Here is a 14,984-nt window from a genome sequence, read left to right on the forward strand (position 1 = left end):
CGGGAGGCCGAGTTTGAAGACGCGGCGGGAAGATGACAGGCTCACCTGTCACTGGGCCGGCTTTCTCCCGGAGGGGAGGACGCTGGCACGGCGGCTGCCCCTGAACGGCCGAGCGGAGTTCGCGATGAGTCTCCCGCGTCGGGGTGGGAAACGGCGGCGTTCGGCCTCGGCCTCGGCCTCGGCCTCGGACTCCCTGGGGAGCAGCGCCGACGGCAGTGACAGCCGCCTGCTGCCCTCGGGGCCGGTGCTGAGCCCGCCCGCCGGCCTGGGGCGCAGCTGGAAGGACGGGGGCCGCCCCGTGGCCGCGGCACCAGGTACTCCCCGGCCCCCTGGGTCAGGGGCGAGGGGGACAGGTCAGCCGCGCTCTGTGTAGGGAGGTGTCCGCCCTGCGAGCAGCTTGCTTGTTTGCACGATCTACTGGGTCTCTAGTCTCATCTTCTCGGTTTGTGACTCGGGGCCGGCGTGGCTGGTCACTCTCTGTTCAGACAAGGGCGTGCTTCCAGCGTATCTCCAGCGACCGCGTGGGGGTAACATCCAAGTGTTTTCTGGGTCCTTCGGCCTTTACAGAAACAGCTTCATAGATAGCCAAACCTTGTCACCTGTAGAGGGCTCGCTCCTAAAAGTGCCCAGTACTCCCTACCGAGCCTTACACTGGACGTGCTTTATGGCAAGTGTGCGTTATATAGCTTCATCCCAACGCAGGAATTCCAAAGGACAGTGGAGGGCTAACTACTGGGGTCATAAATCCAACTCTTAGTTAACTTTTTTTTTTTTTTTTTTTTTTTTTCTGAAAGGCAAGAAAACAGTTCCTGATGATCAAATAGACAAGCTGCTGTTGGCCAATTGGGGACTTCCTACAGCGGTGCTGGAGAAATATCACAGTTTCGGTGTAAAAAAGATGTTTGAATGGCAGGCGGAGTGCCTTTTGCTGGGAGAAGTTCTGGAAGGAAAGAATTTAGTCTATTCAGGTATTTAAATTTTTGTAAATTGATTTCTTTATTTTAAAGACATTATTGAAAGTGAAGAATACTCTATTGAGGTAGTTATGTGTGTGTGTGTGTTTTTTTTTTTAAGCAGATGGTTGAGACAGTGCTTTATAACTATGGAAAATCTTAAAGTATATATGAAACGTGGAGTCTCATATGCATATTTAAATTATGCAAAATCCATTATATGGCTGGGTTGGGGGGATGGGGAAGAAAGATAACTTAAAGAGGGCTATCTGCTTGCCATTCCCTATATCCCAGAGAAAATGTGCAATGTGTTCTTCCTCCAGTCTCAGTTGCTTTTCAGTGTATGCACATTATAAATTACGTGTTTATACATTGACCTGTTTGTACAGGATTGAATACACAAACCATATGTAATACACCTTATAGAACATTTATATGGGCTTTCAAGGGCAACTCTGACATGCATATTTTTAACGGGCGAGGTGGACAGGTCAACTGTACTATGTGTAGGGTCGGGTGTAGGGTGAGGAACTGGCTATTCTGACTTTGGAAACTCATTAATTGGTAAGATGTACTTCCTTAGTTTCTGAAATTGTGAGTCATCAGATTTTTTTGTTATGGCTGCAAAGAGTAGATAACTTATCAGTAGATAAAATTTCAGGCTGTGGAGTCAGACTGGTTGGGTTTGAAAACTGTCTTTACCATGTATTGGCTGTTTAACCTTATAAATCGAGAGAGAGAGAGAGAGAGAGAGAGAGACCGAAATGGCATGATCATTTCAATTGCTGAAAACCTAAATTTGGATGTCTTCATAATTCTGGTCACCAATCCATGTCAATTAATCACTATGTCCAATGTCTTATCATCTCCAATAACTTGATTCTGACTACTTTCTGTTCCTAGGTCCATTACCTAGTTTACTATCTTTCTTCTATTATCTCTCTTTTAGATTATTCTCACTATTATCTTTTTTCTAGATTATGCAATAGCCTTATAACTAGTTTAATTTTCTCTTTCTGGTCTTGCTGTGCTTCTACAGTCAAAGTGATCCCCATAGAGTACAAATATGATCTCGTCACTCCTTTTCATAAAACTCTTGGTTGCTCTGAATTGCTTTCAGAATAAATTCTAAATTCCTTTTACGATGGGATTATAAAGCTCTTTTTCATGTGGCACATTCATATCTCTGTTTTCACTCCCCTACTTGTTTTATATTTCAGGCTTACTAAATAACTTACTGTCATTTGAATATGCTAGGCTTTCCTCCAGGTGTTTGCACATACTCTTTTTTCTCCCTGGCATTCCTTGCCTCTTCCCTTCTTCCCTTCCTTCTCATAAGTTGTTTCCTTTTCTTAAACTTCCTTACAGCTCCTCTCACTCAAATTATATCATATTGTAGTTCCTATCACAGTGTATAAAAGTTGTTCACCTGCTTTCCCAAGGAAGGGCTTTTAGCCATTCATTATTTATTTATTTACTTACTTATTTATTTATTTAAAAAATATCTTTTATTGATTTTTTAGAGAGGAATAGAGAGTTAGAAACATCGATGAGAGAATCATTGATCAGCTGCCTCTTGCACACCCCCTACTGGGGATGTGCCTGCAACCAAGGTACATGCCCTTGACTGGAATCGAACCTGGGACCTTTCAGTCTGCAGGCTGACGCTCTATCCACTGAGCCAAACTGGTTCCAGTGGCTTTTAGCCATTCAGTACTCAAAGGATGTTTATGTACAAACTGGGTACTCAATAATATTTACCATTTATTGTTGATATAAAGAGTTGTTTAATAATTCTCTATTTTAAATGAGAGATTTCAGAGAGCTAGTTTAAAGTCAGGGACAATTTAAGGATATAAAGGTTTCAAATACTTGTTGGGCCTTAATGATAGATAGTCTTAAGCTATCTAGTGGATATGGTTTAAAACATTTTTTAATGCAGTATATAAAATATTTTTTCATTTTGTGATAACCTTGTGGAAAACACATTTTAGCTCCTACAAGTGCTGGGAAGACTCTTGTTGCTGAATTACTTATTTTGAAGCGGGTTTTGGAAATGCGGAAGAAAGCTTTGTTTATTCTGCCTTTTGTCTCTGTGGCTAAAGAGAAGAAATACTATCTTCAGGTAATGTTCTTGTACTAACTTTAGAATTGTGATAATGCCTGTTATTGGCAGCCATGGCTTTACTCATTTGAAATTGAATTATAATAGCAAGTGGAAAATAAAGTTTATTTTATGTAACTTTAAGTATTGGCCATTTATGAAGGGAAACTTGCATGAAGGAGAATGGGCCATCAAATTAAGAGTAATTGCTGAACACTTAAAATTGATAAACTTTTCCTCAGGAAGTAAATAGAATACTACTAACATATAAACATGCAAATTAAGAATCAGCATTTTAACTGAATGGTAGGACTAGACTGAAGCATGGAAAGGAAAGAATGCTTAAGGAAGAGTGTTTCATCCTATCTGAGGGGTCATTTGGGAACATTTAGGAGATGAAGAACAAGATTTATTAGTGCTTAGGTAAAATTTCGGGCCTCTGATCTGTTCCTTTGTTCTGCAAAAATGAATAACAACATTTTTCATTTGTTTGATGATCACTGATTTTTAAGGGCATTTTTACAAATACAGCGTTTCATTAAATAGAATAAATTATTTTTTACATTCATTTAAATTGATTTTCCCCATCACCTTTTATCCCCTCTATGCTCTCTACCACCTCCACCCACCCCCATGACTGTAAAAAAAAAAAAATGCTGTTGGAATGGCAAGATTATTGTACTGGTAACCCAAAAAATCTGGGTTCTAGTCCCAGTCTTGCCACTCACTATGTCTTCAGGCCAGGCACATAATTTGTTGGGCCTCAGTTTTTTTTTATTGGTTACATAAGGATGTTAACCCTAGTACTGTGGGTTAACTCAAGTAAACAGAAATATTTTACTGAATGAAAAGCTCTAAAGTTCTATGGTTCTATAAATCTTTTTGACAGTTATTTCAGAGGCCAAATAGCCAACAAAGCTGGTCCTCCATGGTAACATCCTCTCAACTTAGACCAAAGTAACAAAATGATGAAAGGATCCTTATTATTGAGAAGGTATGTTAGTTAAAAGTTAAACTAAAAACAAAACAAAACAAAACATGAAAATCCCACTGCATTTGAATTTTGGAAAGTTTTATTCCATTATATAAAAATTATTGGGATAAAGTAGTTTCTTAAAGTGTTACATTAGCATTAAAGAAAGAGCTAGTTTCTTGTTAGTGCATAACGTAGTTTTTCTCCTATTTTAATTTCTATCAATAGTTCTTAGGACTGCTTTGATTTAAAATGCTGTCATTAAAATGCTATACTTAATTTTATTTGACTCTATTGAGTTTTACCAATTTTAAACTTCATTTTTAAAATATATGATTGTAGAAAGAACCAGTACAGGAACCTGTCCAGGAAAAACTAACAGTAATCTGATAAATACTAATGTTAGATACTTATGTCTATGATCTGGAATAGAATTAATTTACAAATCATGAATATAAAATATTTTCACTGGCATTGTTTCTTCTTACTCAATTCAGAGCCTTTTTCAGGAAGTAGGGATAAAAGTAGATGGTTATATGGGCAGTTCTTCTCCAAAAGGGCATTTCTCTTCCTTGGATATTGCTGTCTGCACAATTGAGAGAGCCAATGGCCTGATCAATCGCCTCATAGAAGAAAATAAGATGGAACTATTAGGTAAGAAAATTAGGAAATAAGCAAATACTTTATATTGTTATTTTTTGGTGGAATGGAGTGGAGCTGTTGTGATTTCTTTTATGTCCCATGTTTTCTTCTACTGTCTATAACTTGCTTCTGGAGGTGAGTATTGGCATTTGTAAGTTAGCAACATTACAGGTGGGGGTGGGGGAAAATGTTTTGTGTTTTGCTGCTATTATTAACGCCACTTTCTTATATTTTTGCCTTTTACAAAACATAGAGGATATTCTTGAGCTCTCAAGTCTTTTCTTGTTGCTTCTTTCCTGTCTAAACTTTACCTGCAATAGAAGGAAGCATGCTGGGGCTGGATCTGCCATCTATGCTATTAGTGTATATGTATATTCATTATATTCTGGTGCTATGGTATCTAGATTAGGCCTGTACTCAGAGGCTACCTTTTAACAGAGAAATGGTAGAGAGCTACAGAAAATAACATTGTGTTTGAGCTTGTGATTCTAGGAAGATTTTCTTCCTTAATTTTTTTTTTTGTGTGTTTTTTTTTAATAACACTTAGGAAAGGCTCCTATATTGAGGTAGTAACAGGAAGAGAATTATTATAGCAGCAACAGAAGCAACAAGAATATCAGCTACTTCTTGAGATTTTGGTGAATTTAAATGATAAAGTTGCTTTAGAGTAGAAGTGGGGAGTGAAATCAGAGATTAGTAAGACTTGGGCTCTGCTCTATAAAGTTTGGAAAAAGAAATCACATTTATCAGTTTGCATCAGAATTGTCATTTCTTGTCACCCCATTGGACTTTAAGTATCTTGAGGGATTGCAATAGAATATTATTAAATGTTATAGCCAATATGTCTGGCAATATTCCTAGCACAATGCCTGGCACACTAGGTAGCATAAAACCTTTGGATGAGTGAATGAATAAATACTGAAATAACTCATCATACAGTATAACTTGGAAATAGCTTACTGTTGAGGAAAAGGAGCACCATGTGTCAGGAAGTGGTCTGAAAGATCTTGATTTTGGTGAGGAGGATTTGTTGGGAGGGCATACCAGTGCATGTGGAAACTATGATGTTATGAAAATATTTATCTGAAGAAGACATTTGTTGGTACTAAATTTTCAGTAATTCTTCAGCATTATTTCAAGTGCAAAGACTGATTTGATTCTCCAAGCAGTAGAGAAGGGGTTTATGACCCTATTTACGTTCCGTAATAGGGTGTCTCATTCATCTACCACAATCAAACAGAAATATCCCTTTAAAAAACCATTTCTTTCTTGATCTGATTCTGTTTTTCTAAGTCACTTTCTAACATCATTATGATTGCCCTGGTTGTTTTTCCCATAGAAAAGTTAATACACTGACTAACTATCATAGATGTCTTTGATATCTCATTGTACATAAATTTCTACAAGGTTATCAATTAAGAAGTATCTGAGTAATAAGAGCCAGTGTTTCCTGATTCTGCCCTGAGTTTAGCTAATTATTGATTTTTTAGGTCCAGAATACATTGTAGTATGAGCACTTATGATACCCAAAATGTCTTAGAAAAGAATTATTAAAAAAAAAAAAATTTTTTTTTTTCACCTGAGAGGGATGGTAAGGGCAAGGGGGTAGGGGGGAATGGGAGATATCTATAGTACTATCAACAATAAAAAATATATTTAAAAAAAGAATTATCCATTATGTAGAATCTGATTTTTGTTTCATAATTAGAAATTTGTATGACCAGTAATATATTGAATCATAGCTACTGATATAAGATATTGAGTCTTTAAAATTCTTCTTGGACTTATGGAATTCTTAAAAGCTAGTATCTGGAAAATCTCTTTAGGAATTGTGGTTGTGGATGAATTGCATATGCTGGGAGACTCTCACCGAGGCTATCTGCTGGAACTTTTGCTTACCAAGATTTGCTATATTACTCAGAAATCAGTATCTCGGTGAGTATCTGAAATAACTACATTCCTGAGATTCTAAGCAATGTTGAGAAAGTGTCTGCAAAAGTTCATAATAAGCCTGAGTTACATAAATTAAAGGAGAGTAGTATTTATTTAGTACGAACTCATAGTAGTTCATTTTTGTTCCAAATAACTACTAAGGATGAGAAATATTTTAGATTATTTTGTAAACATTCTTAATTTCTGACTGCTTACCACTTTTGTGACAGAATTATTATTTATTATTATTATTATTATTATCATCATCATCATTTTCTGTGCCTTGCATGATTCTGGGATGGGCAGGGCTGCCTGCACCCCAGGTTGCCAGGGGCTGCTCTACTTCTCTGTTCTGGCCTCAGGGAACAGAGGAGTTTGTGGCAGCAAAGCTTGAGGGGAAGCCAGGTGAGCCCAGTCCCACCCTGGCCAGCCAGGTGACCTCCCCCCTGAAAGGAACCAGAGACAAGAGTTTCACCGCTGAACTTCATGAGACTAAGAGTATGATAGAATTTTTTAAATCCAGCTTTTATATTTTTTAGTTACACATCTTAAGTAGTCAAGGCTAATTTGTACTTAAAAAAAAATTGATTTGAGAGACAGAGGAAGGGGGGGAAGAGAAAAAGAAAGAAACATCATTTTGTTGTTCCACTTATTTATGCATTCATTGGTTGCTTTTTATATGTGCTCTGATGGAAGATCAAACCTGAAACCTTGGTGTACTGGATGATGTTCTAACCAACTGAGCTACCCTGCCAGGGCCAGTCAAGGCTAATTTTTAAAAGTAACATTTTTTTCCTCCCCCACTTCTCAGAGGCAACTAGTTTCAATTCTTATAACTTTATACAAATTTTACTTACAGTGGTATCTCTAAATGCAGCTATTTGAGTTTTTAGTTTTAAATTATATGTGGACTTCTTATATGAAAAATGAAGATCTAGATCTCTCTTTTATTTTATTGATTCTAGAAACAGAGGAAGAGAGAGAAACATGGATCCATATTTATCTGTATGCACCCTGGTTTGTCCTGGGTATGTGCCCTAACCTGACTGGGAATCAAACCCACGATATTTCAATGTGTACTGGATGATGCTCCAACTGAGTCATACCAGTGGGGCCATTCCCATGGCTTTTTGCTTGAGTTAGAGCCCCCCTTTTTGGAATACCTGGCTTTTTCTCTTGATTTACTTTCTTATTTTGGAGGGGACATCTTTCAGGTGTACAAGCTATTGTGGGTATAAATTGAAAGAAAAAAAAAAGCGTGTCTGAAAATGCCTTACAGTTATTTTATAGATTGTTCAGATATGAAAGTCAAGGTTTAAAAAGTGTCATGTAATACTTTCAACAATAAAGAATTAAAAATTTTTTAAAAGTCCAGGTTTAGCAGTACTATTTGTAGTTAATACATAGTTTTGTTTTGTTTTTAACATCGATTTCATTTGTTTTTCACAGCCAAGCTGATTTAGCCAGTCCTCTGTCTTATGCTGTGCAGATCGTAGGCATGAGTGCTACTCTTCCCAATTTGGAGCTTGTGGCTTCCTGGTTGAATGCTGAACTCTACCACACCGACTTTCGTCCTGTACCACTGCTGGAGTCAGTAAAGATTGGAAATTCCATATATGACTCTTCAATGAAGCTTGTGAGGGAATTTCAACCCATGCTACAAGTGAAGGTTAGTTACTCAGTATTTTTATTTCACTACCACCAGTACTAAACACTGATGTAGAAAATTAAACTTTTGTTAAGTGGTAGATTAAATATATAGTAGAGTGGGGGGAAAAAACACATCATTTTTGTCATCAGACAGACCTTCCTCTGTTACTTAATTGATCTTGATATGGCTGTGATATTAGTTGAATCACAAAAGCTCTCTGAGTGTAGTGTCTTAGTATTATAAGAATGAAATAGGAATTTTAAAGAATTGTCTAGCATCTAGAAAGTGCTTGATAAATTCCTTCCTACACCTCTAAATACACTTAAAAAGTTTTAATTCACAGTAGTTTTCTAAGCCTGATTCTTTAAAAAAAAATTTTTTTATTGATTTTTAGAGAGAGAGGAAGGGAGAGGGATAAGAGATAGAAACATATGAGAGAGAAATCTCATCTATCAGGTGCCTCCTGTCTACTCCCTACTGATCAGGAATTGAACATGTGCTCTGATCAGGAGTTGAACTGGTGACCTCTTGGTTCCTGGGTCAACACTCAACCATGGAGTGACACCACCGAGCAAAGCCTGATTCTTCATTCCTGAGGTTAGAGAACTTATTCACCATCTGTGAAATGAGGTATCTTCTGTTTTTATGCAGAGCTGTGTCTCTGATAATTTAACCTGCAAAGGGTAAGTTTGGAGCTGGGATCAGGACTAAATTCATGTGTCAGCAGCACTGTTTGTAATTAATACTATCTATTATATCTTTTGACATTGATTTCATTTGTAGGTATGCATTTGTAGCCTTTGCATGCCTGGTATGGAATATTATTCAGTAGCTTTGCTCTTATGCTAAATTTCACTTGACTATGCCTTGGTTACCTCAATAATTATATATGTAAACATTCATTTGCTCCTCTGTTAATCTTTTTCTTCTATTAGCATGTCTGTGCCTCTATCCTTTTTGAATTACTTTCAACTCTTACCTGAATTTTTGAAATAACCTCCTAATTGCTCTTTGCTTCATTTCACCTGGTCCCCTTCTATCTATGCTTAAACCAGGAGCTAGTGATCTATTAAAATGAACATCAAATATGAAAGAAGTCTGCTAAAAAATTTGTGATGGTTCCCTGTCTCATTTAGAATGAAAGCCAATGTCTTCATAGTAGCCTACAAGGCCACATTATCTGCCCCCACCTCTTAGTGCTCTAATCTCATTTAAGTTTCTTCTGATTCCCTCCATAGCCTTGTTGCTGTTCAGTAACATGCCAAAAATTTCCCCCCTCAGGTTCTCTTTGTCTGGAATGCTTTCCCCACCAGGCAGCAGTATAGTGTACTCTTCACCTTTGGACCTTTACTGTCATGTTCTTAGACTCCCTGGCCACCTTGTCTCAACTACAGTGACTTCCTTCCTGGTTCCTATTTTCCCTGTTTTATTTTTTTTCTTAGCACTTTTCACAACTGAATACAGTAGGTCCTCGGGTTACATCGGAGGTCTGTTCCTATGATGTAACGCGATTTTCGCTATAAGTCGTTATCCACCTACATAAGCACCTACCTACACAGCAGTAATGAAGTGAAACAGTAAAAAAATTTTAAAAGAAAGATAACAATTCCTGACCCTTACTTGTGGTAAATAAATAATAAAAAGCATAAAGCACATATGTACTTATGTCGAAATGACAGAACTTTTTTTTTCTTTTATAAATAAATGGGAGATGGTGAAGTAACCATGAAAAGATGTATGTCGAGTCCAACGTAACCCGTGGACTGTCTGTATACTAAGTGTTTTACCTGTCTTGTTTTTGTTATTATCTATCTCTTATTGAAGTAGAAACACTCTGAGGGCAGAGCTTTGTTCTCCATCCCCATTGCGAGAACAGTATCTGGCATATAGTAAATATTTGTTTAGTGAGTGAATGGATGGATGAATTAATCCTGTTATACACTCTGATTTTCCAGTTTTTAAAAAATATATTTTATTGATTTTTTTACAGAGAGGAAAGGAGAGGAATAGAAAGTTAGAAATATCGATGAGAGAGAAACATCGACCAGCTTCCTCCTTTACACCCCCCACCGGGGATGTGCCCGCAACCAGTGTACATGCTCTTGACCGGAATCAAACCTGGGACCTTTCAGTCCACAGACCGAGCTCTATCCACTGAGCCAAACTGGTTTTTCCAGTTTTGAGAACTCACTAGTCACCACTGGGCTTTCACAGCTGCTCTTTGTTCTGCCTGAAATGTTTCTCCTGTCCCTCACTTACCTTTGATTACACTAATGCCTCCCTCCTTCACATTTCAGCTCAGGGAAACCTTTCTTTTAGATCTTTCTGTCAAATTTGTGTCAAGTATGAGGCCTCAAAACACACACACAAAAACCTCTTTTCTAGTACATTTTATGAGTGTATTTTACATTTATTTGTTTAGTACTTTAATGTTTCCCCAGCGAAACCTAAACCCCTTGAAGATAGGAGTTTGACTTCCTCTTGCTCACCATTATATTCTCATTGTCTGAGGGTTGGAGGTCAATAACTATTAGTTAAGTGAATAGAAACCACTTCCTTCTCACCTTGAATCATAAGGAGGTTTATTTCTTTTTTTCTTCTTCTTGTTTTGTTACTGACTTTGTAACTGATTTTTATTATGCCTTTGAGTAGAAAATAATTCCCCATGAAGCAAACAAAATGAGTGACTTTAAATTGATGTGAAAATGTTTTGAAAATACCATTTGAGTGGATATTTCTTTTTCTTCCTTAGGGAGATGAGGACCATGTTATTAGTTTATGTTATGAGACCATTCGTGAGAACCATTCAGTATTACTTTTCTGTCCATCAAAGAAATGGTGTGAGAAGCTGGCAGACAACATCGCCCATGAATTTTACAATCTACACCATCAAGCTGAAGGTAAGTTACTAATTGAATCACCGAGCCATGCTGGCTGTGCTGAAGTGTATAATTTAATCAATGTTAACACATGTACTGTATGTACCTGTTATAATCAACATATAGAACATTTTTATCACCCTAAATTTTTTTTTTTTTTTTTTTTTTTTGTTGCTATTTCTATCACCAGCCCCAGGCAACCACTGATCTGATTCTATTATTCTTCAGAGTTGTGTCTTTTGTAAGAATTTCATATAAATGAAGTCAATAGTATGTATCTTTTTTGTGTGTGACTTCTTTCACTCAGCAAAGTATTTTGAAGATTCATCTAGATTGTTATATTTATCAGTTTATTCCTTTTTTATAACTGAATGTATTGCTATAACCATTAGTATATATTTTTTATTTTACTACCCTATGGTCCCTTGAGGTCCAAGATATGTGTAAGAATGACAGAGACAGTTCTAGTCATAGGATATTAGAATATTTTATGACTTCATTAGGCCAGTGGCATCATGAGAATGGGTGATAGATATCTCAAGCTAAATTTCAACGAGTATACTTCGCCTGAAGTTTATATTGAGTAGGCTCTGGTCCAACATTATATTGTTTTTCTAGTTCTCTCTTAATTGATACTTTCTGTACTCTGCCAATTTACAATCTACATATATTCCTTATGTTGTACCATGATAATTTATATTTCTTAATAACCAGAAAAATGATTATATTCTTTGCTTGAGCCTTATGTTATTATTATTATTATTTGCTTGAGCCTTATTATATTTGCTCCCAAATACTAGTGCTTGGACTTGAGCCTTGGATTTGATGAAACCCCAGAAGAGTAAAGATAGGCTTCACATTTTTCATAAAAGCTGAAGTTTAAATTCTGAAATTATCCCTAGTAATTTCTTAAAATGTTGTTAAAGTGACTTTTGAAATAAAAAATATCCATCAATGATAATTTAAAAAATTTTTAATTGTCAGCATAATAAAACCTTGGCAACTCTTTGTGGCTCATCAACATTTTAAGAAAAGATAATTTAAAAGCTTAAAAAATAAGAATGTATTTAATGAGAAGTTTTACTATTTCAGAAATCCAAAACTCTGGGAAATTCTGTAAGAAAACAGTTTCTGCAGAAAGTTAAGATTTTACTAGGGAAAAGTTTAAGCAGAGGCAACAACAAAAGATAATGTGATTAGTTATTTCATTGATACCTAAGAGGCCAGAAAAATTGTCACATGGAATCAGGCTCCTAAGTGATTCTGACCCCGCTGGTTGGTGGACCGCACTTTGAGCAAGGACTTTGATTTTTAGGCTCTGTGTGGTAGTCATTATCTATAATCCTCTCCTTCCTTCAGCTGGTTCCTTTGGTCCTCTCCTGTGGGCTCGATCCCACAGTAATATAGTGTTTCCTAAATGTCAATGAACTTTAAAATCACCTGGGGAGATTTTAAAATTCCTCATGTCCAGGTTGTACATGAATACATCACAATGTCCAGGGGTGGGAGCCAGTCAGTATTTTTAAAAGGTGTCAAGGTAATTACTATATGTAGTAGTTTAAGAACCAGTGGCTCTGTGTTTAGCTCTGTAATGACTTAAGCAGATAGCACTCAAAGAAGTCCAGACAGAGGTGGGTAGTGTTGATAATGTTTTTGTGTGACAGGATTGCTGAAATCATCTGAACTTTCACCAGTGATACTGGAACAAAAGGGCCTCCTTGAAGTGATTGATCAACTAAAACATTTGCCTTCAGGACTGGACTCTGTATTACAAAAAACTGTACCATGGGGAGTAGCATTTCATCATGCAGGTATCCATATTTATAATCTGTTAAGAAGCCCCCTTCAGAAATCCTCACAGTTTCTTCATTTTTGTATTACCATGCTTTGATTTCTTATTAACGGCACTTAATACTCTTAGATTTCATTTTAATAAATTGTATGGTTAAGATTGAGCAAGATATAAACTGATGAACAAAAAGATAGATACAGAGACAGTAACGAAACAAACAGACTGTCAAATTACAGTGGGGATGATCGGGAGATATGGGGGAGATAAGAGATAAACCGAAGGAGTTGTATACATGCATATAAGCATAACCAATGGACGAAAAACTCTGGGGAGGGAGGGCATGCATGGGAGGATTGGTAAGGTATGTACACATATAATACCTTAATTTAAAAAAATGAGGGGAAAAAAGATTGAGCAAGAGTAAAACAAATATATTTAGGTTTATTTATCTGTGTAGTAAACCTTACTTGCAGTAAATGTCTTGGAATCCCTTGCTAAAGTCTTCATACAGACTATTTTCTGATGCAGCATGTTGCGCTCAATCAGAGCACATTTTCTGTTCTTGTCTTCCACCTATAGATATAATGCCTTTTCCAGCTTAACTAAGCACTTAACACACTCTATGTCCTTAACTTTTGCAATTTGAGCTGTGACAGCAAAACTAGCACACGTTGCTTTTTCCTATACAGTTTCACGGATAGAAGATTCATTCTTACCATAAATTTTAGCAACCTCAGCATACATTTATGTGCTGCTTAATGACATGTTCTGAGAAGTGTGTCATTAGGTAATTTTGTTGTTGTGCAAACATCATAGAGTGCACTTTATACCTAGGATATATGATATAGCCTGTTGTTTCTAAGCTATAAACTTGTACAACATGTTACTGTACTGAGCATTCTAGGCAGTTGTAATATAGTGCTAAGTTTTTGTATTTAAACATATCTAAGTAAAAATATATGCTATAAAGATTAAAAAATGGTACACTATTACCATGAATGTAGCTTGCAGGACTGGAAGTTGCTCTGGGTAAGTCAGTGAGTAAATGATGAGTGACTGCGAAGGCCTAGGATATTACTAGGCACTTCTAGTTTCACACACTTCTGTAGACTGATAAACACTTTAAACTTGTGCTATACTAAATCTATAAAACAACATGAGATTAAGTCAAGCACAAGATAAAATGATGAAATCAAAAGATGCAATAAACATGAGACTATGAGGCTGCTGTTGGAGTAACTTGGCATACTGTTTAACAGTAAACTGTCTATACTATAATAATAAAAGCCTAGGTGGCCCTCGTGCGCAAAGATGTCACAAGATATCCACCACAAGATGGCCGCATGCACAGTGGAGGCGGGTCCAGGGGCCACTCCGTGCAATGAGGCCTGGGGGTCCCACGGCTTCTCGGGGTGCAGAGGAGGCCAGTCCTGATGTCTTGCCACCTTGTGTGGAGGAGGCGAGTCCCAGCGGAGGAGGCAGGCCACAGCAGGGGAGGGCAATTGTGAGCGATTGGGCTGGCAGGGGAGCGGTTAGAGGATGATCAGGCTTAGGGGCAAACAGGCAGGCAGACAGGTGAGCGATTAGGAGCTAGCAGTCCCAGATTGTGAGAGGGATGTCTGACTGCCAGTTTAGGCCCCCTGTGGGATCGGGCCTAAACTGGCAGTCAGACATCCCCTGAGGGGTCCCAGATTGGATAGGGTGCAGGTCAGGACAAGGGACAGCAACCCCCCCACCCCGTGCATGAATTTTAGTTTTTTTAATAAATAGAAAGCATATTCTAAAATAATATAAAAAAATATACTATAGTAAGTATATAAACCAGTAACATGATCATTTATTATCATTATCAAGAATTATGTACTGTACATAATTGTATATGACTGGCAGCGCAGTAGGAGTGTTTACACTACAAACACAAACACGTGAGTAATGTGTTGTGCTATGACACCACTAGGTGATAGGAATTTTTCAATTCCATTATCATCTTACTAGAGGCCTGATGCAGGAAATTTATGCAAGGGTATTGGCCCTCACTGCCCCGGCTTCATCCGGAAT

At 37.4% G+C, this 14,984-nt stretch overlaps 1 protein-coding gene across 1 annotated transcript in view; it reads left to right on the plus strand.

Moving 5' to 3' along the window:
• POLQ (DNA polymerase theta) overlaps positions 1-14,984 on the plus strand; it is an 88,452-nt gene continuing 73,468 nt past the window's right edge. The window contains exons 1-8 of the mRNA XM_084871492.1: positions 1-314; positions 795-968; positions 2,948-3,078; positions 4,528-4,684; positions 6,499-6,607; positions 8,054-8,273; positions 11,008-11,155; positions 12,799-12,945. Coding sequence (XP_084727618.1) covers positions 125-314; positions 795-968; positions 2,948-3,078; positions 4,528-4,684; positions 6,499-6,607; positions 8,054-8,273; positions 11,008-11,155; positions 12,799-12,945 — 1,276 coding nt within the window. The 5' untranslated portion in view covers positions 1-124. The remainder of the gene's footprint in view (positions 315-794; positions 969-2,947; positions 3,079-4,527; positions 4,685-6,498; positions 6,608-8,053; positions 8,274-11,007; positions 11,156-12,798; positions 12,946-14,984) is intronic.

Source organism: Pipistrellus hanaki, assembly GCF_964339955.1.
Source record: "Pipistrellus hanaki genome assembly, chromosome: 2".
Classification (NCBI taxonomy): domain Eukaryota; kingdom Metazoa; phylum Chordata; class Mammalia; order Chiroptera; family Vespertilionidae; genus Pipistrellus; species Pipistrellus hanaki.